Here is a 27,121-nt window from a genome sequence, read left to right as displayed (position 1 = left end):
AGTTAAAGGTTGACTTGCAACAAAATTCACATTACCGTTATTTGATATGAAAAAATTCACCATGTCTCACTCTGTTGTGTTGTAGGTGCAAAATATGTGGAAAGGTGATTACAAGCTCTTAAAAGCTCAAAAACGAACAGAAAATCGCAGCCACATGAGACCGCCGCAGTTTGGATTCTCTTTCCAAAACGGCTCAAATGTGACGTAGTTGTGAGAGATGGTTTCTGTTTACACTTTCTTGCAACCTTATTCGTCGAAATATTTTCACAAATATAATTCACGCAATCAATAAAACTATGTCTATTGTTCTTACACGGCTGTTTTATCGTCATTGTAATGCTGTCACTTTTAGCACTGATATCTTATAACTTACCATAAAAAAATCGTTAAACTTTTTAACCTTAGCTCGAAAGAGTACATATCATTGTCTGATAATCATAATGAGCCTGTTGGTGACCTGTGATAATCGAAAAGTGCTGCAAAAATTATTTGCGAAGTAGTGGGTCACATGATCAGAGAACGACTTGACGATTGAATAATGCCGAAATAAAACTGTAAAGTAGCGAGCGTCTATATTCGATACGGGGTCTTCGGTAAAACCCGAAGTGTTTGTCATAAACTAGTACTGCGATAAGTTTTATATTGAGCTTTTTATTGGCCTTTCAATTCACATGAGAACATATAAAAATCATCGTCAACGTCATCGAAATAAAGAGATTCTAATCTACAGCCGCTTTTCGATTTTGAGCTATTAAGAGCTTGTAATCACATTTCCACATATTTGGCACTTACAACACAACAGAGTAAGACATGGTGAATCTTTCGATACCAAATAACTGTAATGTGAATTTTGTTGCAATTCAAAATTAAGTTTTTCCTTTTTTGCATGATCAAAGGGGTGAGTTTGGAAAGATCTTGGAACGGATTAGGCATTTTACATTTATTTTAATGTTTTATAACGTAAATTCCCCATAGCCTGAAAGTTCCTGGAACGGATTATTTACGATATAGGAATGTCTACTGTACGCCATTAAAAATCATTGATGAAGGCTCCATGTGCACAATAGCTGGGCTAACTGAGGTGCAAAGCCAAGTTGGCAGGTAACGAGTGGGTGTGACTCGCGTGGATGAAACATCACAGGAATTTGGAGGTAAAAGACAGCCCTAAAACATGATTTTATTGTAAATATGAGGACATCAGCTTATGAGCAAGTTGGGAGATTATTAAAATCAATTGAAAATTTTTTTTACCAATGAATATGCAAATCAGCAAAACTGATTTTTGGATATCATATATGTGGAATTTGGTTCGAATGAATTTCTTTCATGAATGTCAAAAAAGTAAGTTAGAAAACATGAGATTATGGCAATTTCATAGTTACCTTGCGTTTTTCATTGTAACGAAACTTTTTAGCAACATTTTTATCTTTGCCATGTCGACAATCATAACGCTTGTCTCCTATGAGCAGAAAAGGTCGACCCATAAATTTGACTCCTGAAGCGATCCATTTCACACGCTGTTTCTTCTGACTGGCTACATCTAAATCAAATAACGATGGTGTCATGTTTCAACATAACATATTAGAAAAGCCTCCTCGAAGTGCTGGCTGTGCATCACTGCTCCTAAAGTAACCAAAAGCATAGTGCCAAAAGCGCATAGATGCTACAACCACAGCCATATTGTTCAAAGAACACTTTTAAGGTGCCACTCAGTGTCGCCATAGCTCAATACTTGCCTAACATATTAAGATTCTCAATTATTAGTAATTACCTGTGAAAAAATAATGTAATAGAATGAGATAGAGAACAGTTTTAAAATTTTAGTTTGGCAGAATTACTGAATCTCGCTGACTACACCTGATTGGTTCAACCGACATCTAAACCTAAACTTGATTGGTTAACTGATATTTAAACCTATACTTGATTGGTTTAACCAACTTTTAAACCTACACTTGATTGGTTCAACCAACATCTAAACCTACACTTGATTGGTTCAATCATTATCTAAACAGTGATTGACATAGTGTAAGCATGTCTTCATCTACGTAAACACAAACAAATTCCCGAATGCCACTTTACAACCAAATAGAAAAACTTTTTATGGTGTAGGACTACTAACTTGGGATCAAGTTATCTAAATCATGAAATCAACTTACGTACCAGGACTAACTTGACCAAATCCCTTGCACATCCTGTTAAGAACAAACTTGGTTGTTTGAAAAATTTCTTGCTCCATAATATAATTGTCAACATCTTCCAACTTGAAGAAAACCGAATAAACCACATCCTCTGGGTCTAAATCACCACTTTTCCTGCTCTTGTTATGACTGGAGACAAACTCCTTAGCCTGGGTGGTAGATGTGACAGGTGATTGTCGAACAGCAACAGACTTGAGGCTATTTGTGTTGTCTTTGATGACAGACTTATCAGATGCTTGGACATTAAACCCAATAGTAGACTCGGTTATCACATCGTGTGAGCCCTCAACGGACATTGGTTGATAACCTAGCTCCATGGCAACGCCATCTAGCAACGATCTAAAAAAACCAAGAGTACTAAACATAGCCAGAAGAAAAAGATGCCAGAAAAAATGAAAAACAAGTTACTGAACTTTCATGACCTAAATAAAGTGATCTTTCATACTCAGCGTAAAACACTTGACAACTCTTCCTATTTTTCATGTTTTATAATCAATCAAGTAATCCGTCAATTAAGTTACTTGTGCTTATATTTGAATGCATATGAAAACCACGCCTTTCAAACACTAAACTAATCTATATTGATAAATCCGACATTGTTATTGTATATGTATGTTAGTCTGTGTAAAAGATGTGTTCATTCACATATGCTCTGCGCCTTCCAACAGTTCACTAAAAATACAGTAGAACCCCAATATACGGTATTAATCTGTTCAAGGGTTGGGGTTGTAAGGTGAAATTGTTGTATGGCAGAGTCTCTCAACAACTATGCTTTCCGACACTTCTATTTTTGAGAAAAAACCTATGCAAAGAGGCCTGTTTCTGGCGACTGCCTGAATATTTTTGAAATGACACATGCACTTATTATTAACACTGTTCATAAGCCGGCTTGTGAAATTTTTTTGGGTACTTTCGCGCAATAAATCTAGCAAGGTTTTCAAACCAACCGATAGCTTTTCTTATTTCTGCCGATAATTATTTTGTTTTTCCTTCTTTGAATTTATTATTTCCTGCTTCCTTTTCATAGTAATGATCTTCTTGTTTCTTCTTAGCATTACTAGCAAACTTTGAGATCAATGTCTAATGAAGTAATGCTTGATATAGGCACTAAAAACAAGACGTAAATGCGATATCATAAGCACCCACAAGAAATCAACCTACTGCCACTCTCTGCTGATTTTTGACTTGGTTAGCCAAAAACGATGGAGAGCGAGCGTCTCAGATCTATTTCAGGCATCGTGGAGGGATTTTGACCAATAGAGCATTGGCGTCTTAGTAATTTTTTGGTCACATCATAAAGCGGGCAAAACACTGTAACCGAGGGTTGGAAAAACATTGCATTCCACATCATAGCATGAAAAAAACTAAATCTACAGATCTCCGTATCCCAGGATTTCTTGTGTTAGTTTTAAAACACTGTCTGGTTCTTGAGAAACAGCCTCTTAAACACCTACTTGCTGGGCTATCTGTTTAGAAATGAAAGATATTCCGGGCAACACTAAGCCTACTACTAATAAGAACTGCGATATGCCTTTGCGTCTTCATAAGCCCAAAACTGAAAATTACACCCTAACTGCCAGCTTGCAATAAATCATTCAAAAACTCTAAATGGGGTATGTGGGTCAGCAACCATTTGCAGGTGCTTGTTAATGTATTAGACACTCCCAAGTATTAAAACTATTTTTAAACAGAACAGATACTGACTTTGTGAACAAAAGTCAGAATAACAGTGCGCTCTCCAATTAATATCCTTGTGTGTTAACCATTTCAAATGATTAGGATGAAAAATGATATTGCGGGAAATATCATTAAGAAAATATGTGTGTGAATACCAACAAGTTCTCTCACATGCGAATTCCATCTTGGAATATTTTGGTATAGAAGACTGTTCCATTTCGTATGCCATGCACATAGGTGTAAGATATTCGATGCAGCATCAAATGTGCTATTGCAAAACCTAAAATAACTAAAACCAACAGCTGCTGAGAAGTTACAACATGACTTCTCAGTAGATTTTGGTTTGTTACCAGGAGACATGTGATGTATTTAGTGGTGGATGCCTTGAGATTACATGTACATATTGATTGTGAATAGTCATCGTTATGTAACCACACATGCTGTTTTGCTACTCTATATCATCCGCTTTTATGTCTGTGTGCTGTAACCATGTCTGTGTGCTGTAACCACATATATTATCAGTTGTTAGTGCTGATGAATAACGGGGCAGTCAGTTGTAAACTTGCTTGACTCGTGTACAGTAATGTTGTTGAGTCTGGTGAGTAAATAAAGAGCTGAGTTGAATATTCTGACAAACACGCTACAGTTCTCTCTTCAATCACAACTCTAAGATGAATCAGTGATTCCAGTGGATATATTTATTAATTTACCGAGACAAAAATTAACCTCATAATGTAAACAGAGCACTTAAGTCGACTACATATTTCATAGGTACACACATAACAAGTGATAGATTAATAGGTGGACAAAAAGAAAGAAAATAAGCTTAAGGCCAAAACTTGAAAGCAAACGTGCAATAATTTATTCCCACCAAATATTGGGCAGAACTAAAAAATTTTTTTCAATGTCTCACAACTTTCTGTATTAAATTTATAGTTTTATTTATAAATGCTTTGCCATGAAAATTTGTTAGTGTTGGGCATTACTTTTGATTACCACTTTTTTTCTCGTTGCTTCATCTGCATAAAACTAAAAATAGACCTGGACATTTTCCCAAAACATTTGTTGTTCTTGTGATGTGAATATTTAGTGGTAGATGCCTCGAGATTCCAAATACATATTGGTCGTGAATAGTCATTGTTGTGTAACAACACATGTAGTTTTGCTACTCTATATCATCCGCTTTTATGTCTGTGTGCTGTAACCATGTCTGTGTGCCGTAACCACATATATTATCTGTTGTTAGTGCTGATGAATAACTGGGCAGTCAGTTGTAAATTTGCATGACTCGTGTACAGTAATGTTGTTGAGTCTGGTGAGTAAATAAAGAGTTGAGTTGAATATTCTGACAAACACGCTACAAGCAATTCTTTACAGTGACAGTTTACAAAAAGTGACTAGACAAGAACCAACCAACAATGAGCACGACTGATTTATAACTTTTAGCAACCCGCAAATGAACCTTTACTTAAAGAAAAGTAAAAAACTTACTACCTCTGAGACATTGTGAGAGGTAACATCTGTCGTTTTAGTTACTAAATATCAAAGAAATCTCATAATAATTTTAAACGATCTGGATGGCATGAAAGTCATTGCAAATGATGTACTGGTATACATTCCGTGTACCTTTGTATCACGACATATTATACATACGTTGTGATCATATCTGTACAAATTATTATCTTCAAACATTTAAAGGTTGAATTGCAAAAAAATTCACATTACAGTTGTTTGGTATAAAAAGATTCACCATGTCTTACTCTGTTGTGTTGTAGATGCCAAATATGTGAAAATGTGATTACAAGCTCTTAAAAGCTCGAAAAAGAAAAGCCACCGTAGAATGAATCTCTTTATTTCGATGACGTAGTGATGATAGTTTGGTTATTGCCTTGTCACGCGATGTTCTCACGCGAATTGAAAGACCAATAAAAAGCTCAATATAAACTTATCGTAGCACTAGTTTATGACAAACAATTCGGATTTTACCGAAGACCCTGTATCAAATATAGATGCTCACTATTTTACAGTTTCGTTTCGGCTTGATCTAATCGTCAAGTCATAACCTGATCATGTGACCCAATACTTCGCAAATAATTTTTGCAGCACTTTTCGATTATTACAGGTGACCAACAGTCTCGTCACAATTATCAGACAATGATATGTACTCCTTCTAGGTAAGGTTAAAAAATTAATGAATTTTTACGGTAAGTTATACATGTAACATATCAGTGCTAAAAGTGACAGAATTACGATGACGATAAAATAAACGCGTAAGAACAATAGACATGGTTTTATTGAATGCGTGAAGTATATTTGTAAAAATATTTCGACGAATAAGGTTGCATGGAAGTGTAAACAGAAACCATCTAACACAGCTATGTCACATTTGAGCCATTTTGGAAAGAGAATCCAAACAACGGCAGTCCTGTGTGGCTGCGATTAACTGTTCGTTTTGGAACTTTTAAGAGCTTGTAATCACATTCTCACATATTTCGCACCTACAACCCAACAGAGTAAGACATGGTGAATCTTTTGATATCAAATAACCGTAATGTGAATTTTGTTGCAAATCAACCTTTAAAAATAAAATTTTTAGAATTTAGCCGACATAATCGTTCAAAAACATAACTTTACAGCTTTTGGTTTACATATTTGAAATCAGGACAGAATGCGGAGTAGTTTAATATATAAATGAGGATGAATTTAATATATAATTCATGGTTATTAACTAAATTCACAATGAGTAACAATATTATAAATGAAAAATTTATTTTATTAAGTGGTCCAGTTCATTCCCCTTTTATGTATATTAACTTTGAGGTATCAATGATTAATTGAAAACTCAGAGACAAGAGCTGAATAAACCTAAAAAAATGGGATACAAGCGCCATCTCCATCTCCGAAATCAAAGTCTATGATTTTGGAGATGGCTGTCTTAAACTAGACTTAATAACAACCAAACATGAGTTTGTGAATGTAATTTCGACAAATACAACTGTTGTTGACCTAGTTGACCAATACACTGATGTATTGCAAGATGTTAACTGCTTTCCTGGTGAGTACCGCATAGAATTAGACAAGCAAGTTGACCTGATCAAAAACAACAGAAAAGTTCATGTCGCAAAACTTGGTGGTGTCAAAGACAAGCTAGACAGTCTTCAAGACAATAAGTTAATAGCAGCTCTTGATTATTCTACAGAGTAGTTGAATAATATAGTTGCAGTTAGAAAACCCAATACAAAGCTAAGAGTTTGTTTTGACCATTTGAACAAAACTATTAAACGAAATCACTTTCGTATGCCTACCCTAAATGACATTATTGATGAACTAGCTGAAGCTAAAGTGTTTTTTCTCTGTGTGATGCAAACGATTGGTTTCCTTCGAGATAACCTAGGTGATGAATGAGCCGATCTCGCAATTTTCTGGACACTATATATAAGAAATACAGGTGGCTAAAAATAGCACTCGGCTTTGTTTCATGTAGTGATGAATTTCAACATCGACTATTAGAAGCTCTTTATGGACTAAAGAGCATAACAGCGGTAGCTGATGACATAGTAATCTATAGCAAAGAAGAAAAAAAAAGAAGCTATGAATGACCACAACCAGAATCTAGAGCAGTTACTTATCAGGGCCAAAGCATCAAATCTTAAGCTCAACAAAGATAATTGATGTTTCCTACTGCCTGAGCTTCTATATATTGGTCATGTGATAACAGAACATGGCATACAACCAGATCCTAAAACATCAATTTTACACGAGGCATTGTTACTCCAGAAGATAGTGATGGCGTTAGGTTTCCAGGACACAACAACTATGTTTATAAATTCCTACCCAATTGTTCTGCAGAATCTTAGCCTCTGGGAAAATTATAAAACTCAAAGGTTGGTGACTTTGTATGGCCTGAGGATCAAATTTGAGCAGTCAATAATATATAAGAACTTGTGTTTGATGAGAAAACACTCAAGTACTTCAGAATCAATGAAGTGTAGTGTAAAATCAATCAATGTAGTGAAGACTGATGCTAGTAAAACAGGCTTGGGAGCAGTTTTTACAAAAAAACCACAGACGAGTGTGCTACCAGTATGCGATTACACTCCTATTGAACTAGAACTACTTGCCTTAGTCTATGCCATGCAAAATTTTGATCAGTTGGTTTCGGTGCAATGCTTTAGTTGTTTACTATTACTGAGTGACTTCAGACAATGATGCTTGCATTTTAGAGATATCCATCAAATGACTGACAAGTACCAACCTAAACCACTAACACTAACTTTTGACATGTTGTCATGCAGTCCGGTAGACAAATCAACAACAGGAATTCTAGATCAACAAGTTTTCTAAATTCAACCATTATTATTTGACCTCGATGTGTCTGAGAAAAAGTAAGATGGTCCTTCTGTTATAGCACCAACAATCTAATCAAGACCAAAACTGAAAGGAATCAGGAGTTAGAACTTTTGAGCGAACTCATGAAAGGCTGGTCCAATAAAATTGTCTGAGGGACCGGATGAAGTAAAGTCCTACAAAACTTCTCGAAATGAGCGAGTTGGTGATATCTGTAGAGGTTCCAGGAAAATAGTTGTATTGAGCAAATACAGACGGGAAATACTGGATAAACTACAAATTAGCCATCAAGGAACTACAGCGACGCTTCACGAAGCTTATGGAGCAGTTTTGGGCTACAAATGTCTGAGAACATTTATATCCGCACTGAAAAATGTGTTCAGTGTTGTCATAGACTCACCCCGCAGAAATAAACTCTACAAAGTCATGATAGGCCACACACACTATGGAACAAGGTTGGCACTGGCGTGCTCACCTTTCATAATAAGCATCCTCTAGTTATGGTTGATAACCTGATGGACTTATTTGATGTGAGTGTGTCAAAGATTTAAATGCCAAAAGTGTCATAAAAGCCTGCAAAGAGACCTTTGTGAGGTATCAAATTCCTGATGCTATACAATCTGACAATGGGCCACAATTTATATAATAGAAATTTACCAGAATCGCTCAAAATTGAAGCTTTTAGCACACAAAAAGTTCGCTTGGACATCAATGATCAGATGACAGAGCAGAAGCTGGTGTAAAAATTATAAAAAAACTGAAAAAAAGCATCTCATCTATATTTAGCTGCACGAGTACAGAAATACTCCCACTGCAGACATGTTAACTAGTTCAGCGAAAAGAATGTTTAGTCCAACCAAACATTCTCTTCGCTGGTTGGAATCTTTGTACTTAGCTGGAAACAAAAGCTCCCAACCAGGTACAAAGATTACAATATGACATGCTGACTAAGTTGATGTTATTCAGTGGTATACCGTGGCAATAAAAGCAAAGTGTCTGATATATTCAATGTTCCTAGACAATCATTGTGTTCTGCGTCGCTATTTTTTGCTTGCAACTACAGATACCTAACAATTTAATTGTTTTTTATGATTGTTCACTAAGTATAGTAAGTCAATTGCATATCCATGTATCATTTGTTTAACTAATTGTCAGTCTTGCCATATGCCCTCTCCTTCATTGGTTTTGTAAAGTTGATGTTTAAACGTTACGGTTTCATATGGGCACTGTTGTCTTAAAATGATAATACTATTCTAATCTCATTTACTCACTGTGCCATATACTTCCAGATTACACAGTTCAGATGTCCATCTTATGGGGTGTGATTATTACCATTATTAAACGCTTGCGCTGACTTACACAATTAACATAACACAAACAGTGACAACGCTGATATTTGAAACTAATCCACAAATTCTGGTGAGTGATTATACTGATATATATATAGTATAGTCTAAGTATACTGATCTACATTTGTAGATTCCTTTTGTCATTTATCTTTTATTTTTGGTAAAACGTAGAATATACTTAATTGTAGCACTTTATCACATTGTAGAGGAGGGTGAGGTTGGTTGAAATATGGGGTTGGTAGAGTTTTTCTCCCTTCTACAGTGAAGAGGCCTCAAGGTTACTTAGCTGCCATTTTTCTTTCACATTGATCAATGAAAGAGAGTCAAGCCTTGAGAGAGTAGAACCTTTTCACATTCTTTTAACATTTTGACAACATATTAATATGGCTAACTTGTCAGATTTTCAATGTTTTGTTTAATATCTTTTGTTCTACGAATTTGAGTAAATAATTTTTAGAAAGCCCCGGAAATGTTAATGTTGTATTGAATATTGATTTTGACCTTAAGTCTAAAAAACATTCTAACAGCTGAAATTCAGTCCAAATTTTATATGGAACTCATTGAAACAAATTTGTAGCGTCGATGGAAACACTTTTGTACTGTCTCAACCAGCCCCAATTATATTAATAAAGGTATCTTTTACTTAATATGAAGCTGGGTTAATTTAAATCAGCAAACATGAAAAAATATAAAAAAAGCCAATAGGGTGCGCAACAAGATGCTATACAAGCTGCTAAGTCATGTAACATACACCATGGGTAAGCTGTTACAGCATGGTTATACAAGTTAAGCTCTCAGAGATCATATTATTGACTATCTAAAGAACCGTCTTGTATTTAGTGCCACCAAAAAAATGTTAGCTAATAACCTACTTATCTGCTCAAGAACGAATCACAGGTTAACAACACCTATGAAGCTTAGTAAACTGGCTTACCGATTTGCAAAATCTAATGAAATAAATCATCCCAAGGTATGCTTAGGGCTTGATGAATTAAAACAAGGAGTAATATTAGTACTATCACATATTAGTACTAGTATTCCTTGATTAAAATAAGCACTCCTAGTTGTCACACTATTAATATACTAACAAAAAAACTCTGTAGCTGATTATATGAAGATTGTTTAACTGGGAATGTAGAATTCTGATTCAAAATTGTATTTTCGAGGGGAATACGAATGAAGTTGCTGGTAGTGATTGCTTGGCAGAGCTTAAGAAACGCCAGAGCCATTTATCAATTCATAAACCGAAGGTAACTAGTCTTAGTGGGGCAACAAGCTCTTATCACCACAATGTCAAAGTGTACATCTCAGGATTCAAACATACATATGTGGCCAAGCAGCTATCTATGATATTTAAATCAGTTTGTATTAATATTGTTTTGTATACATCATTTACCAAAGTAAACCAGTAACAAAAAGTAATGTGAAAGAAATGTGTAAAAGATATTGTTTTATAGACAGAATCTTGTCCAGTGTCAATGTATGAAGGTACATGTATGGTATTGGTGTGTTGGAATATTATTATATGATCAATTACTTAATATATTAATGTCCATTGTTTGTTACAGCTCTAATAGAGAAGTACCATTTTCTAGCTTCAAGGATCTATAATGCAGATGAAACTGGTATGACTACTGTTTATGCTTCTCCTAAAGTCATTGCCGAACTAGGAGTAAGCAGAACTTATCGCCACTTGATGCGACAGTCTTTAGCCCCCTCAAGAAATACTACAACAACGCTCAGCAACAAACCCAGTCAAAATTATAGCTTGGTACAAAAAGACAGGACTATTTCCTCTCAACGACGATGTTTTTGAGGATTATGAGTTTTTCCCTGCTTCAGTTACTGACCGTCCTAATCCTTCGACTTTAGCTGAAGACACTGCAGTCACAACATTGTGTGCCAAGCAGGGCACGGAACCACATTTAATTCCTTGCACATCTCCTACTTTGGCCGAAAATCCTGCAATTACAACATTGTGCCAAATCTGATACAGGAGCTCAATCAAGTGCTTGCACATCTTCAAATTCAGATAATCCAACTCCTTCGACATCAAGAGTGTGGGCTTCGACGGGATATACTCACTTCATCATCAGAATTACGCCTCTACTCTTGAAGAAAATAAAAAAACCAGAAAGGCCGCAAGAAAGATAAGTCTGGTGCTGTCTGATACATCTGCAAAAAGGTTGAGAGGTTAGCCAGGAGACCGAACAGAAAAGAACAGCGACTCTGAAGCAGAAACAGAATGATTTAGCAGAATCTGATAGCGGCGATGACAACGCTCCCATTCCGGTAGAAGATACAGATGATGAAAGTGCTAGTGAAGAAATAGTGATGATGTCACAGATTTACAACTGAATGTCTATGTAAAGTGGAGAGGTTAGCCAGGAGACCGAACAGAAAAGAACAGCGACTCTGAAGCAGAAACAGAATGATTTAGCAGAATCTGATAGCGGCGATGACAACGCTCCCATTCCGGTAGAAGATACAGATGATGAAAGTGCTAGTGAAGAAATAGTGATGATGTCACAGATTTACAACTGAATGTCTATGTAGCTGTAGCGCTAAAAGGCTTCTTCTTAGGAAGAGTGGTAGACATAGATGCTGGTGCAGACAATATCACTGTGCCATATTTTAAGCGGAGTAGAGAAGGTTTCATAGCACCAGATGAAGATGATGTTGTTTGTAGACAAGATATTACAAGGGTGCTGCGAGATCCAAGTATCGATGAGGGTACAGCCAGATCGGCATTTTGACTCGGGTTTCTAGCTGATCTTAGATAAGTCAAAAATAGAGAATTTTACTTGTAGATTATAACATTAATTGATGCTGATGCCTTCAGATTATCTGTTTGGTTATTAAAATACTTTCAATATTCAATTTAACTACAACTTATGTGTCATACGTGATTTATACTAACTGCGATGTCTATGAATACGGTCGAAAAGGAACCGGGTATGCCGAGACTTTCGGACTAAAGCTAAGAAGAGCAAGGCAGGAGTGCTTTGGATTTGATGGGTGAGTGAGCTTTGGACTTGGTGAGTGATGAGTGCAATGGCCGATATCAGATAAAACATGACATTGTTATATCTGATATCAGTCATGTACAGATAGACAAAGGGAATAACAAGTTACAACACCATTGCAAATTTCATAACAAATTGCCACAGTTACAGCATGTACAAAATTCAGAGATGGGATAATTACCATTACAACTCCTAGATTTTAACCTATGACTAGAACAATGATGAGTTTAATAAGAAAATGTCAGATTAGCAGACATTTTATGTCAGATAATCCGACTTTTTTTGACTTAAAGTTCTCAATGTTCTGATTTCATAATGACATTTCATTTTAGCAGAAAATGTCAGATGACCAAAAGCTTTACTTAAAGCTTAGATTAAAACCATGGATTATTCCTAAAGAATGCAACTTAAGATCCATACCTAACAAGACCTTCTTTCAGCGACAGCCCCAGATGATAGCAACTTGCGCCATGCGGTATATCAAGATCCGCATCTGATACCAGCCTACACCAGACCAGGAATTATAATTAGAGATTACATATGATAAAAGCTCCACTGACGAGAAACAACAGGAAATAGAAAAACCTCCCAAAAAACTACAAGATTTTCAATGAAAAACCTAAGGCATATGGTCTCACTTCTGGACACTAAGACTAACGCTTAGTCAGTATAAGAAAAGGAATATTTACTTATATTTCTCATTTTTTCAGAACAGCTTCATCATGACAGGCAGACGTGACAGCAGAACAAGTCGAAAAGTCGATTACCACGAGAACAAGAGGGTGACTATATTTTAAGTCTCAGACATTTAGTTGTCTATTTTTATAATTTAGTCTAAAGGTATAACTATTATATCTGTTTCTTGATCTTAAAATAAACATACGATTAAAAGTAAACCGCTTGACATTCTTTACCTTAGGAACTTCAGATCCTTTGAAACTGTAATTCTAAAAGTCAGCATCTAGAAAGGTCAACTGTAAGTTCTTAGTTACATTAATCGACAAGATAAATTGATTAAAACAGTCAATAGTCAAGATAAGACCTTATCTAGGAGCTATTTACAATAACTACTTAAAGCAGCCCATCTGCATTCGATAATAAACTGAGCTATTCCCAATACGATGTAGAGTAACTGATAAGATAGTCCAGTTTTATCAATCCCAACACAACAATGGATGCTGAGAGATCGTAGCTGTACAGCTTGCTTAGAGTTGGGTAGAACAAGCTATTTTGGCACTGGTAACAGAGTTACAATGGCAGTGAAGTTATCAGAATTAGTAAAGTCGTATGAAAGCAAAAACACTAGTGGAGAGTTCAGCACATAGATTAGTGAGCTGGAGTTGGTAGCTTAACTTCGGAAAGTAGACGACTTGAAATTATTCGTGCCATAGTTTTTCAATGGACCAGTGTTTTTCCTATATGTTGCCACAGGACACAAAGGATGACTATTCAAAGCTGAAGAAAGAGTTAATGACGGCTTCCAGCATAAACTGCTATAGCGCATATGAACGATTGCATGATCGTGCATTATTGGATGGTGAGAATGTAGATGTGTATCTGTCAGACCTGCGTAGGCTTGCTGATGCAATAGGCCAAAAAAAACCTGAATCATTGCTAAAATGTGCTTTTGTCTCAGGGTTGCCATTGGAAGTAGCAAGTCAATTAAAAGCAACTGTGGCTGTGGAAGATATAAACCTAGATGAAATGGTTACATTAGCGATGTCAGTGTTTTCTTCCAAAGCTGAGTCACCATTGTATATATGCAGCACAAGAATCACAGACAAGCCTAGTAAACGCTGCCAATGCTATTTATGTTCTGGATTTGGCCATGTCTCTAAATAATTCCCTACTGGAAAGTGAAGAACACAAAAAAACAGGTTCGCTGTTATAACTGCAATGTAATGGGGCACATATGTCGTCAATGTAAGTCTAAGCAGTTGAGAAACGAAAACGGGAGAGTATCTGCGTCGGCTGCTCAACCCAATCCCACTCAATAAATACCATTTGTCACAGCCTACTTGCAAGATGTACCCGTCAATAATATAATTGATAGTGGCTGTGAACAATCTGTGTTGTTACATGATACTGTGAATAGACTTGGGCACAGGCGTGATAACAGGCCATACCAGAACAGTAAGGATGTTAAATGGCAATATCACACAGTGCAGTGGTGAGGTAGCAGTTAATGTAAACATTGGATTATCTACTTTACAATTGCATTGTTTAGTTGCACCAGAGCTTGTGTGTGGGTGCAAACTAATTCTAGGAATAGATGGAATCTCCATATTAGGTGGAGTTATGATCAACTCAAGTAAAAGTGTGCGATTCGGATGTGAAACTATAAATCCTGTAGAGGCGACAAGTGAAATACAAGTGCACGCTACATGTCTAAATATTGATGACAGTGACTTCAACCCTTTCACTGTCGTATGCGCATTTATGCGAAGTCTATGGTCCACTACCGTATGCACATTTTTGCGAATTTTCCAGCAGTTGCGTAGTAGCTTAATTTTATTATTCGTTGACAACCTAACCAATGATCTTTAAGACTTTTATGGTATTGACAGTCTTCTCCAAAGATTTCTCTACAAAATTAGCCTAAAATAACGAACCAATTTCAAATTTTTGTTTGGGAATTTCCAATATAAAAACGAACATTTTTTGTGTAAATTTTGTAAGTACCTCCCGAGTTAGAAAAAAGACCATTACTTATGTTGACCACATTATAGCCAATTAAAATTTAGATTTTTGTGATTACACAGATAATTAAAGTAGCAGCACTGACTCTGATGGTGGTGAAAGCAATAGTTCTGTAAGAGTAAGGAACATTGTAGAGAATTGTTATAGCTTTGTAGCTTCACATAGCTTTAGCAATGCACAAAATATAGATACATTGAACTTCTTGCATTGGAGCATTTGTTAACACGTTGCAAAAATAAAATTAGAACAAAAATGTTTTCGAAAGTTTTAAATTGAAAAATAGTGTACACATATCATTAAGCAATATCGGCAATTTTCGGTGAAATGGCTGGCAGTAGGCCGATAGCTAAATTTGAACATAGACGGCAGTGAAAGGATTAAAGCAACATTAAATAGATTTAAATTGGATGTTTTTTGAAAATAGAAAGATCAAGAACCTGTATTGACAAACCAATGTGCTGAGTATGCAATAAGTGAATGCTGTAAAAACAGTATGACGATGAAATTGAACAATGGATTTGTGACGGTTGGTTGGAAAGACATAATGAACAAGTACATGGCAAGGTGAGCGGTGTAATTCCTCTTGTGGTGGTTTTTCAATCGAATAAGAGTATGGATGTTTGGACCAGTAATGAACTATAGTCGAGAATTAAACAAACAAGTACATAGTAATCCAGGAAATGATGTTCCTGTATGTCAAGACAAACTGAGACAATAGCGCAAGCTTTTATGTTAGATTTACAAAAGGCGTATTTGCAACTACATGTAGATGTCTCCTTGCAGCGATTTCAGGCAGTGCGCTACTAAAGGCAGTTATAGTTATATGTAATGACATGTATGAGATTTGGCTTGAATGTAGCGTCAAAAGCTATATCTCGCATATTAGCATTGGTGCTGTTACTAGATGAAAAAGTGTGTGCTGGCACGGATCATTACATAGATGATATAAATAGTCAATGAAGCGGTTGTTTCAGTATCTAAAGTCAAAGAACATTTGCTAGCTTATGGATTGGTATCAAAAGAGCCAGAAAAGTTAAACAGTGCACAAGTTTTAGGGTTAAGAGTAACAAAATTGAAAATAGTACCCTTGGTTGGTCCAGAGATTGTGAACTGCCTACACTACAATCTGATATAACTAAAAGACAGTTGTTTTCTATATGTGGTAGATATCTTGGCCATTATCCAGTAGCAAGGGTTGCATGTAGCTACATGAAACGAAAAGTGAAATACTGTGAATGGGACAGCCACATACCTGATGAAGTGAAAGTAATGTAAGATGAGGTTTCTGAAGAAATTAAGAAAAGTAATTCAGTTGGTAGTCCATGGAGTGTAGCAGGCTCACACATTGGAAAGGAATGGTGTGATGCAAGTAGCTTAGCAGCCGGATGTTGCATTGAAACTGACAATGAAGTGGTCGAAAATGCAAGTTGAATGAGGTGTATGAATGATGGAGCTCACATAAATGTAACATAATTGGAAGCCGTGATAAAGGCAATCAATATGGCTTTGAAATAGAATTTAAACTTTATAACAAATCTCTGCGACCCTGCAACTGTATGTGGCTAGGTTAACTCAGTGTTGAATGACAGTAAGAAACTCAAAATCAGTGGGCTTAGCGGAATGATTGTTGAGAAACATTTGTGCCTCATCAGTGACTTCATAGAGGAGTACAAGCTAGAATTGTACCTCACATTGGTGAAATCATGTGAAAACAAAAAGCAGATGAATTAATGAGAGTCCAAAAGAGTGGCATGTCCGACACCTTACCAACTGAGCCACAGAGCTGAATCGATTAGCATGGTGATATATGTCGGTATATGGAAGCAAATAGGCTAGCGCTTTCGGTTGAAGTAGCTCCGTAGAAGCTGTAGCTCTTATTAGTAAGATTACTAACATTATCCATGGGCAATGTGCCAGGCTAATAGCAAGTGGCAGGCAACTCATTACCTCCCATTGTTTATAAGCTGATTTTTAACACCCAGGCAACGCTGGGTAGCACAGATAGTTTACTTATAAATATGAAACCCTAGTATGTGCAAGAACTGCTAGCAAAGATACTAGTTTGAACTGTATAGAGTTTGAACTGGACAAAGTGCATGTGAAGCCATGCAATGCAAAATATACATCAACACGGAGAACTGGCAATGTTACAGCTTTTGTTTCTAACACGGTGGTCAAAGTTGATGGTATGATGCGTCATGTAAAAGATATTAGGTTCTGTTTGCACCCTAATGATTCACCTTCAGCTACATTGATAAACTATGAATTAGACTTTGATTCGGACTCCAATGTTGATATTGTAGATGAGGCTACGGATGACAGCATATAAATGATAATGAAAACACTGATAGAGATTCTTCTAATCACCAATCATAAGTTGATAATACATCACGTCCTGTTAGACAGCGTAAGCCCCCTGCTTGGTTAGCTGACTTTTTGGTTCAGTAGTTTAGAGTTTAGGGGGGGGGGTGTGGTTGTAAAAATGTAGGACATTTAGGCTGTGGATGTTTCGGCTGTGGACATTTCGGCTGTGGATGTTTTGGCTGTGAACGTTTCGGCCTGGACGTTTTGGGCTAGGATGTTTCGGCTGTGGACGTTTCAGCCTCAATAATATATTCAAATTGATTAACTTGTATTTAGAAGGAAATTAATTCATTTTATTGCATGTAGATAATATATTTCATCTTCATTTATTTCTACAAAGACAAAATTATAAACTTCAATTATTAAATAGTCTATGCAAAGTGCACTTTATGTTGTGTGGAGAAATTACCATGATAGAGCATGAAGTAAATAATGTGATCCTGATAAATGCAACTAACAGTTTGCTTAACCCTTTCGTGGGCGAAGTTTCAAAACTAAATCAGACTCCCATGGGTGAATTACTTTTCCTAAAAATCATTTTTTTAAAAAGGTTCATACACTTTTCTGTGTGTTATTATGCACATATATCTATGTTTAAAGGTGCATATGTATATGTCCATAGGCATATATATATTATAAACGAATAAAAATGTATAACATAAAATATATGCTTTTCATAATAATTGTCTATTTACGAATGATATTTTCGAAAGCATTCTCCTTTACAAAGGCCCACATCACAGTCTTTGCACCATGTACTTATTCGTGTAACAAAGAGCTCCCACAAAGATGTACTTCCTGGATTGACAGGCTCAAAAAGCTTTTCTAAATACTCTACTGGTTGAGCATCTACTGGAGTAAATACTGGGCCTGTCACTGCTATAAACTGCTGAATTGTAGGAGATTTATCTCTGTTCATGTTGATTATATTCTTCCAGGCACTGGCATCACTCCTACTCACACCCTCATCTTTACTGCTACCAGCCTTTTCAACATTGTCACTTGCAGATGTAAAGTCATTCCAATCACAATCCGAACCTGATTCTCTGTCATCTCTTGCTACTAAATCTAAAAAGTCACTGTCAGCTCTGAATCTCTCAGTAATTTCGGTACTAGTACTTGCTTTATTAGAAATCTCGGGAGGTTCTTTTAGAAGTCGCCATGACGGTAAACTGAATTCAAACTCTCGAAAAATTCGGTAAATAAAAGCTAAAACCGAACCAACAAAAATAAAAGTTGATAAATTATTTAGAACAATTTTCTAATTTTTTTCGAAAGTTTATTTATTCATCCCTGCTAAAAACGATCGTTTTTTCAACCTTAAAGGATAGAGAAAGCATAATATTTTTATGCTTTATTATTTATCTTGAGGTGTTGACTGATGTTCTAAAAAAAGAATCAAGGAAATTGACCAACCAGAAGCTGAGATATAGCCAGCCAAACACAGGTCTACCAAAAAACATAAGTGTTTTGGTAATCATCAATATATGACGTATGAAATCGACTTGTGTGCCATTGGTCAATTAAGCCAACTAATGCGCTCTCCTATAACAATCACGGCGTTTTAATTGGTTTAATCCCTGGAAGTATAGAACAATCAAATTGGGCCTAACAATCATTGCTCTGAGAATTCCGAACCAGTCCCTCTGACGTGTAGATTAGTTTTAGAATAAAATAATTACACGCATCTATAATTTCGTTACATTAGTTACATCATTCATTCTATACGCAGTTATATTATTATTTTGTATAATATGCATTATGATTATTACATTAATCATAAAAAATAATCATAGATAAGATAATAGATCAATAGAAAAATCAAATCAAAAGTTATCGTTTTCTTTTCTTACAGCAAGAGCAGCACGGTCAAGTTATTCTTTTTAAGATTATGGCTGTAGTGAACTTACAGTCTGTTAATAGTGACGATAATCATAAAAATCAACTAAATGCTGCAGTAGATACACAATAGAAAAATGATGAATGAACAAAAATTCACATTCTCATTTCTTATTCTAAACGAACTGCAATCGCGGATGTCGCATATAGACTATACACGTGCCGTCCGTTGAACAGAGGATCTTCGAAGCATATCCGTGGAGATCGAGTTAAAATTTGAAGCCCAATAGTCAAAATCTGCTCTTTTGTTTTGAAAAATCACGGCGAGGGGTTGTGGGCAAATGCCTTTACCACAAAATGTTTGCTTGATTTTCCTGAGAAACCAGAGCTAGTCTGTAAATTATTTACTATCGCGAGAAGCGTTTCACATCTCGTAGCCAAAACAATCATTATACGTAACGGCGGTAAGAGTGCGTAACTCCGGCACATGAACATTAAGTCGATTTTATACGTCACAGTTTTTGGGATTTTCGAAGGGTTTTCCTCTGATTCTTTATTAGGTAGACCTGTGTTTGGCTGGCTATATCTCAGCTTCTAGTGGGTCACTCTCCTTGATTCTTTTTTTAGAACATCAGTCAACACCTCAAGATAACTAATAAAGCATAATAATATTATGCTTTCTCTATTCTTTAAAGTCAATTTTTGAGGCTAACCGAAACTACTATATCGTAGCTTGCTATTGGTAAAAAATTAAACATAAAACAGCATTTAGCTAACCAGAAACTGCAATAATAAAATACGTTACCGAAACGACAAAAACGTCGCACTGTCCATTAGCAGCCGTATCGCGAAGCGAAAAAAACGTCGCTCTGCCCGCGAAAGGGTTAAGCCTTTTTTTTGAAATAAGCAAATATCAGAAGTAATTAAGCTGTCTTCAATCATATATTCAACCTTTGAATCAACAAGTAGTTCTCAATGAGTCGGTCATTAATTCCTATAAATACTGGATCACCAATGTGTACCATCACTATCAAATCTATTTCAACATGGAGATCGCAAAAGAAGGGCACATGTACACAAAGAAAGATGAGTCCAAGTCAATCAATCAGATCACCTGGCGAAGTGTAAAATGTGATCTACCTATACGATGTCCAGCTTTGCTGCACTCTACAAAAGAAAAGACTGACCCAGTAGTTTTTATGCCACACAATCATACACCAGATAATCATGCTATTGGGGTTGCCAAATGCAGAGACTCAATGAAACAACAAGCCGAGACCACCAGAGATAAGCCATATCAAATTTTCATGTTCACCTCAAATGTTACCACTAACGAAGTTAAAGCACGCTTGCCTTCAGCTGACACATGTAAACTTGTTTTAAGGAGAACCAGGGCAAAGCATTAACCTGCAGAGCCACAAGCACTCTTGGACCTTGTATTAAACCATGAATGGAATCAAACGCTTGGCGAGAACCGAGAGAACTTCCTACTCTTCAACAATGGGCCTAATGCTGACGAGCGCGTTGTAATTTTTGCAACGGAAAATCATGTCAACACGCTTGCTGCGTCTGACAGATGGGCTATGGATGGCAACTACGCTATGGCGCCAAACATCTTCATGCAACTCCACGTGATCTATAGAAGAGTGTCAGGAGTCTTTTTGTCTCTTGTCTACATTTTACTGGAGAGGAAAACCCAAGCAACCTACCCGACAATGCTTCGTGTTCCTGAGGAGAAAGAATGTGATCTATCTTCAATCATCATCGATTTCGAATTGGCAGTGGAGTGCGCAGTACATGCTGTGTTTGGACCTCATGTGGAAATACAGTACTGCTTCTACCATCTTACACAGTCAACTTGGCGATTGCTTCAATGTTTTCAAGCTGAGGCATCCCTGTATCTGGAGTCCATCTGCAGAATGAGGGTGGTGTCCGACCACGGCAAAGGACAAAGAAATTGTACCATGAGCTACAACGCTGACTGTTCAATCTCTGTCAAGATAGAATTCATGAACATGAAACAATATCACAATTCTTACGAAGTGTGAGCCACAACTTACGCGGTGGACAACCAAACATCTAATATTTGTATTAATATTAACACTTGGTAAAACTTTATATATCTGACAAGTGTTAAAATTTTTCATATATTTGAACTTAAGTAAATAAAAAAAATTAGTTTGAAAAAGTGTTTATATTGTCATATTGAAAAAATTATTTATATCAGCCGAAACATCCTCGGTATAAAAAATTGGAAGCCGAAATGTCTGCGGCCGAAATGTTCAGACCGAAACATCCTAGGCCCAAACATTCACAAGCCAAACGTCCGGCTACCGGTTGTATACACTTCGTGTGCTTTAGTTGACTCCAATTCATCATACTCTTGAGTAAATATTTCATGTAACTTTCTTGTAGTGATTTCATCGTCTTTTGTCTTAGATATTCTGTGGTTGCCTAACTGTCTTATTATATATTGTTTATACCTTTACTTCCTCTCTACCCATTGTTCAAGTGATTGCATAACTGTCTTATTATAGAGTGAGCATTTCTCCTCTTTGTCTATTGTTTCTCTGACTACTTTACTGTCTTATTATATAGTGTTTATGTCTTGCCTCTGTCTATTGTATACTGTATGTATCTGGGTCAGCTGAATACAGGAGTTCAATATTGCAAGATGTACAGTTTGCTTGCTTAGAGTTAAGTAGAACAGTAGCCAACATCAACCTTACAGCAAATAATCTTAAAATACATTACACTATATCGTAGGAAAAAAGGGACTTCCTGTCTGAATATCTAACATGGTGGCAGTGTGTCCTTCTTTGCCTTCAGAACTATCTATTTAATCCTACTCTTAGCTGATTGCTATTAGCCATCCATTGCCTATTCTTAGCTGACAATCATGTCTAAGCTTCAGGCACCACAAGGATTTGACTTTTCATCACCAGCATAGTTTCCAGAATGGTTGAAGCGACTTAAACTGTATAGGGTAGCTACTGGCTTGTTGGATAAGGACAGTAGTACACAGATAGCAACCCTCCTATACACTGTGGGTGGGGATGCTGAACAATTGTATGAAACATTTACATTTGCTGATGATAATGAGAAGGAATTTGATATAGTTTCTAAGAAGCTTCTGGATTACTTCAACCCAAAGCGGAACGTAATTCATCTTAGAAGTATACTTCATGCAAGAGCTTAGAGAGCAGACGAGAGTATTGAGAGCTTTATTAGGGATTTATACAAACTCAGTGAGAACTGCGAGTTTGCAGCAGAAAGAGACAATACTATCAGAGACAGATTAGTCGTTGGATTGCTAGATAAAGAACTGTCTGCAAAGCTACAGCTGGAGGAAAACTCAGACCTCAGCAAGGCTATCTATATGTCTCGACACCATGAGCTAGTCAAAAATGAGGTTGCCAAACAAGTAGATTGATTCAATTAGCAGATCATCTGCTAGCTGTGACACCAGCCAGAAAAATAGCGACAGGCAGACAGTAACAAAATCGTATGCCAACTACCAAGAAGCCATTAATTGTAATAACTGTGGCCTTGAACACAAAAGAAAACTATGCCCAGCATTCGGTAAACAATGTCACCATTGCCAGAGGCAAAACCACTTTGCCAAAAAGTGCAGGAGTAGAGCCAGATTAACTCTGGCTGCTGCAGAGATCGGCGATCAGAATATGCCGGAAGGAGAGATCTACTACCTAGATGCAGTGACACAAATACAGGACAACAGCGAGCCGTGGTTTGTGAGTATCCCTATAAACAAGACAAACATAAAGTTCAAGGTTGACACAGGTGCTGATGTCACCATATTATCCAAAAACACTTATGACTTACTTATTGATAAACCTGTTCTATCTAAAGCCAATATTGAATTAAAGTCTGTTAATTCTGATGTAACTGTTTTTGGCTATTTTATATTGAACACTAAGTACAATGGTCATGAGTACTCACTCAAATGTTATGCAGCTGATTGCAAATCTAACCTTTTGTCAAGGAATGCAGTTAAGCATATGGCGGTCATAAGCTCTGTGGTTGGTGCTGTCGGGTGTGGCACGGCTTTCACGGTTCGGCCTGGTGCTGCGTTGGTTAAGATTAAAGGGAAACCTGTAACCATCAACCTCAAAAGTAACATAAAACCTACTTGCATCAACGCCCCGCATCGCATCCCCTTCCCAATGTTAGACAAAGTTGACAAAAGAACTAAATAGAATGCTCAGTCAAAACATCATTAAACCGGTAACACAACCCACTGAGTAGTGCTCCCCCATAGTTCCTGTCCAGAAAAAGTCTGGTGATGTACGACTCTGCGTAGACCTTAGGGCTGTCAATCGTGCAGTAGTTAGGGAAAATTGTCCAATACCATCCTTCGAAAAACTGGCAGCCAAGTTTAGCAATGCCATAGTAATTTCAACACTCAACGCCCGCAGCGGCTACCACCAAATAGCTCTCGATGAAGAATCAAGCCTGCTGACCACATTCATCACACACAGAGGCAGGTTTAGTTTCACACGCCTACCATTTGGGATATCCAGCGCCAGCGAGTTGTTTCAGAGGACCACGGAAAGAATTCTATCAGGATGTGAAGGAGTTGTTGTCTATCAAGATGACATACTTATTTTTGGTCGCAACATGCAAGAACATGATCAGAGGTTAGAGGTAGTTTTGAAGCAAGTTGCAGAACATGGACTGGAACTAAACAACGACCAGTGCTCATACAGGCAATATAAAGTCAAATTTCTGGGCTATATGTTCGATGCTAGTGGCATCAAACCAGACCCATCCAAGCTGACAGCAATTGAGGCCATTGGTCATCCCAAAGATGTTCATACTCTGCGACGTTTTCTTGGCATGGTAAACTTCATGCAACGATACATCCCGAACCTCTCACAACTCGCCAGCCCACTAAACAAGCTGCTAAAGAACGACACTGACTGGACCTGGGAACAACCACAAGAGGAGGCGATGAAGGACATGATAGAACGTCTTAACGGTTCTCCCGGCCTTAGATACTACGATAACAAACTCCCAGTTTCTTTGTATGCAGATGCATCTACTGATGGTTTAGGGGTAATGATCTGTCAAGAAGGTGGTGGTTTGTCATTTGCATCCCGCACTACTAATGAGACCGAAACAAACTATTCCAACATAGAACGTGAGCTCCTTGCGCTTGTGAAAAATTTGACCAATACTTGCATGGCTTGGTGAAATTCGACCTAGTCACTGACCATTCCCCATTAGTTTCCATGATTAACGGAAAGGACCTGAACACAGTCCTACACCATTGTCAGCATTTACTGATGTGTCTCATGCGATATAATCCGGCGGCAAGATATCTTCCAGGGCCACAGATGGTCGTTCCTGATATTCTTTCTCGATCACCAGACCTTAGTGACGTGCCAGACATAAGACTGACTGAAGAAATAGAGGAGCATCTCACCTCAGTAAGAACAAATCTCCCCATATATGACACTAGAATAAACAGTATCAACAGAGCTACACAAAAAAACAGCATCCTGGTAGAAGCGCTTCATTATACTCTAGATGGGTGGCCCAAATACAGCGAAGATGTTGTCCCAGCACTACACCCTCTATTTCATGTACGCTCCAACCTATCCGTTGCAGAAAACATACTTCTTTTTGAGAATAAAATAGTAATTCCAGAGTCACTGAGAGAAGACATACTTGCCGCAATACATGAATGTCATTGGGGGTTGGGAAAATGCAAATCTAGGGCAGCACAGGCGGTTTGGTGGCCAAGCATAAACAGTGATATTCAGTCCCACATAGCAGCATGTAAACTCTGTAACAAGCATAAGCCCGCCAATCAAAAAGAGCCCATGATTTTACAGAGCGTTCCTGAGAGTAAATGGGATACCATTGCGACAGACTTACTTGACTACAAGGGTTCAAAATACTTAGTAGTTGTAGACTTGTACAGTCGTTATGTTGAGATTATCCGCACCCAAAACACCACATCACATTATAATCCAGAAGCTCAAGTCCATCTTTGCTCGCTGGGGAATTCCTATCAAACTAGTTAGTGACAATGGTCCACCCTATAATAGTTATGAATTTGCCAAGTTCATGACTGACCTTGGTATAGACCATATGACTAGCAGCTCACATTACCACCAGTCTAATGGGGCTGCTGAAAGAGCCGTTCAAGCAGCCAAGAAGATCTTGTCACAAGATGACCCAGCAGCTACCTTGATGATATATACATGTAGATGCTCCAAGACCGTTACTGGATACAGTCCTAATGAGGTAATGTTAGGTGCCGACGTTAGAACATCACTGCTCAGGCGTTTGACTAAACCTAACCTGGATCCTGAAAGAGTCCTGGGAAATATCTTATAGGCCAAGATATCTGCCAAGAGTTATAAAGATCAATCAGCTCTCAATCAAACTCTCAATCAGTTGACATCTGGCTCTCGTATTCGAGTATGAACCAATGGGGAGTGGAGTGACCAGAGCTATGATGTAATGGGCACGGCCGAAACACCCAGATTATACATAGTTCAGAATCAACAAACTGGGCCCAAGTTTAGGCGGAACAGGTGCCAACTTTTGCCGTCACAAACAGCTCAATCTATCGATTCATCACCATCAGACCCCACTGCACAATGCTCTCCACAACCACCAATGCCTAGTCAGCCAGCCAATCCACCATTACCTATAATTGACAACCCCAGCCTCACTGATACTAGTCACAAACCTCAACCTGTCAATCATCAAGTCTTGCCTAGGCGTACCACCAGGTCTGGTCATGCGGTTAATTCTCCTCGTCGGTACTTGCCATAGTCGGTGACCATCATGTGCTTACTGCTATGTAACATAATTTTTTTAAACTGATTAATAATGTTATTTGTTGTTTTTTGTTGTAAACATTGCTTTTTTGGGTTTACATGCTCTTTTAACGCAGCTTATGTTATTGTGTTGTAGTTGCTTTGATGGGGAGGATGTTGGCTGTACATAACTATCTCATCTACTATTCTACTAACTCTATTATTATACTGAATGTCCTTGACCTTGTTATTATACATCGTTGTAACCTTGACCTGATTAAATAAAAGGGACTTCCTGTCAGAATATCTAACACACTATATCGTAGGAGGCGCTATTCTGAGAAGGAATGTCCGTTTCAACCACCCCATTATCATGTTTCAACCTTGCCCACATGAGAGCAAGTTGAAACTATGCACAGCATCAGGAGAATTTTCAACAATTGCACTGAAGGATCACGCTAGAAGTAATGTTTTTTGCATTAGTGGCTTACGACATCCACTTTTAAGCGTCCAGAACATAAGCTGGTCGCTGAATTATACTAGTCCCCATAAGCCTAAAAAGTAAAAATCGTTTTAACAGACCCGCTCTCGTATAGTCACCCTTTTTTGTCCTACCTAGTCTGTAAATGTACAACATATTTGAAAAAAATATGCAAAAATCTATGCAATCAGTTTACTACTATTCCAACCTTGAAAGACGTTGGGGTGGATGATATATTATTCAGCAACGTTATAGAAATGAAGCTCGCAATACTATCTAATACAGCTAACAACCAATAGAGCAGTCCTGATATGCCTATCACCAATTTCCAGATGTGAGCATTTCG

The 27,121-nt window shown here is 37.3% G+C and overlaps 1 protein-coding gene across 4 annotated transcripts in view; it reads right to left on the bottom strand.

Annotated features, from left to right (window-relative positions):
* The window catches only part of LOC137386831 (uncharacterized), a 51,281-nt gene extending 24,182 nt beyond the window's left edge, over window positions 1-27,099 (bottom strand). For 2 of the 4 annotated variants that reach the window (XR_010977848.1, XM_068072991.1), the window contains exons 1-3: window positions 21,210-21,286; window positions 2,161-2,537; window positions 1,383-1,540 (exon numbers count right to left, since the gene is read on the bottom strand). Coding sequence is in view for 3 of the 4 variants with exons in the window: in XM_068072991.1 (XP_067929092.1) it covers window positions 1,383-1,540; window positions 2,161-2,537; window positions 21,210-21,265 (591 nt within the window). In the remaining variant the exon portion in view is untranslated. Of the gene's footprint in view, window positions 1-1,382; window positions 1,541-2,156; window positions 2,538-21,209; window positions 21,287-26,983 lie in introns of those variants that run through there. The other 2 variants (XM_068072992.1, XM_068072993.1) reach the window with 2 other exon arrangements.
* Window positions 27,100-27,121: the final 22 nt, after the last annotated feature.

This window comes from Watersipora subatra, chromosome 2 (genome assembly GCF_963576615.1).
Source record: "Watersipora subatra chromosome 2, tzWatSuba1.1, whole genome shotgun sequence".
NCBI lineage: Eukaryota > Metazoa > Bryozoa > Gymnolaemata > Cheilostomatida > Watersiporidae > Watersipora > Watersipora subatra.
The sequence above is the reverse complement of the archived record's forward strand: the minus strand, read 5'-3'. Positions and strand labels throughout refer to the sequence as shown.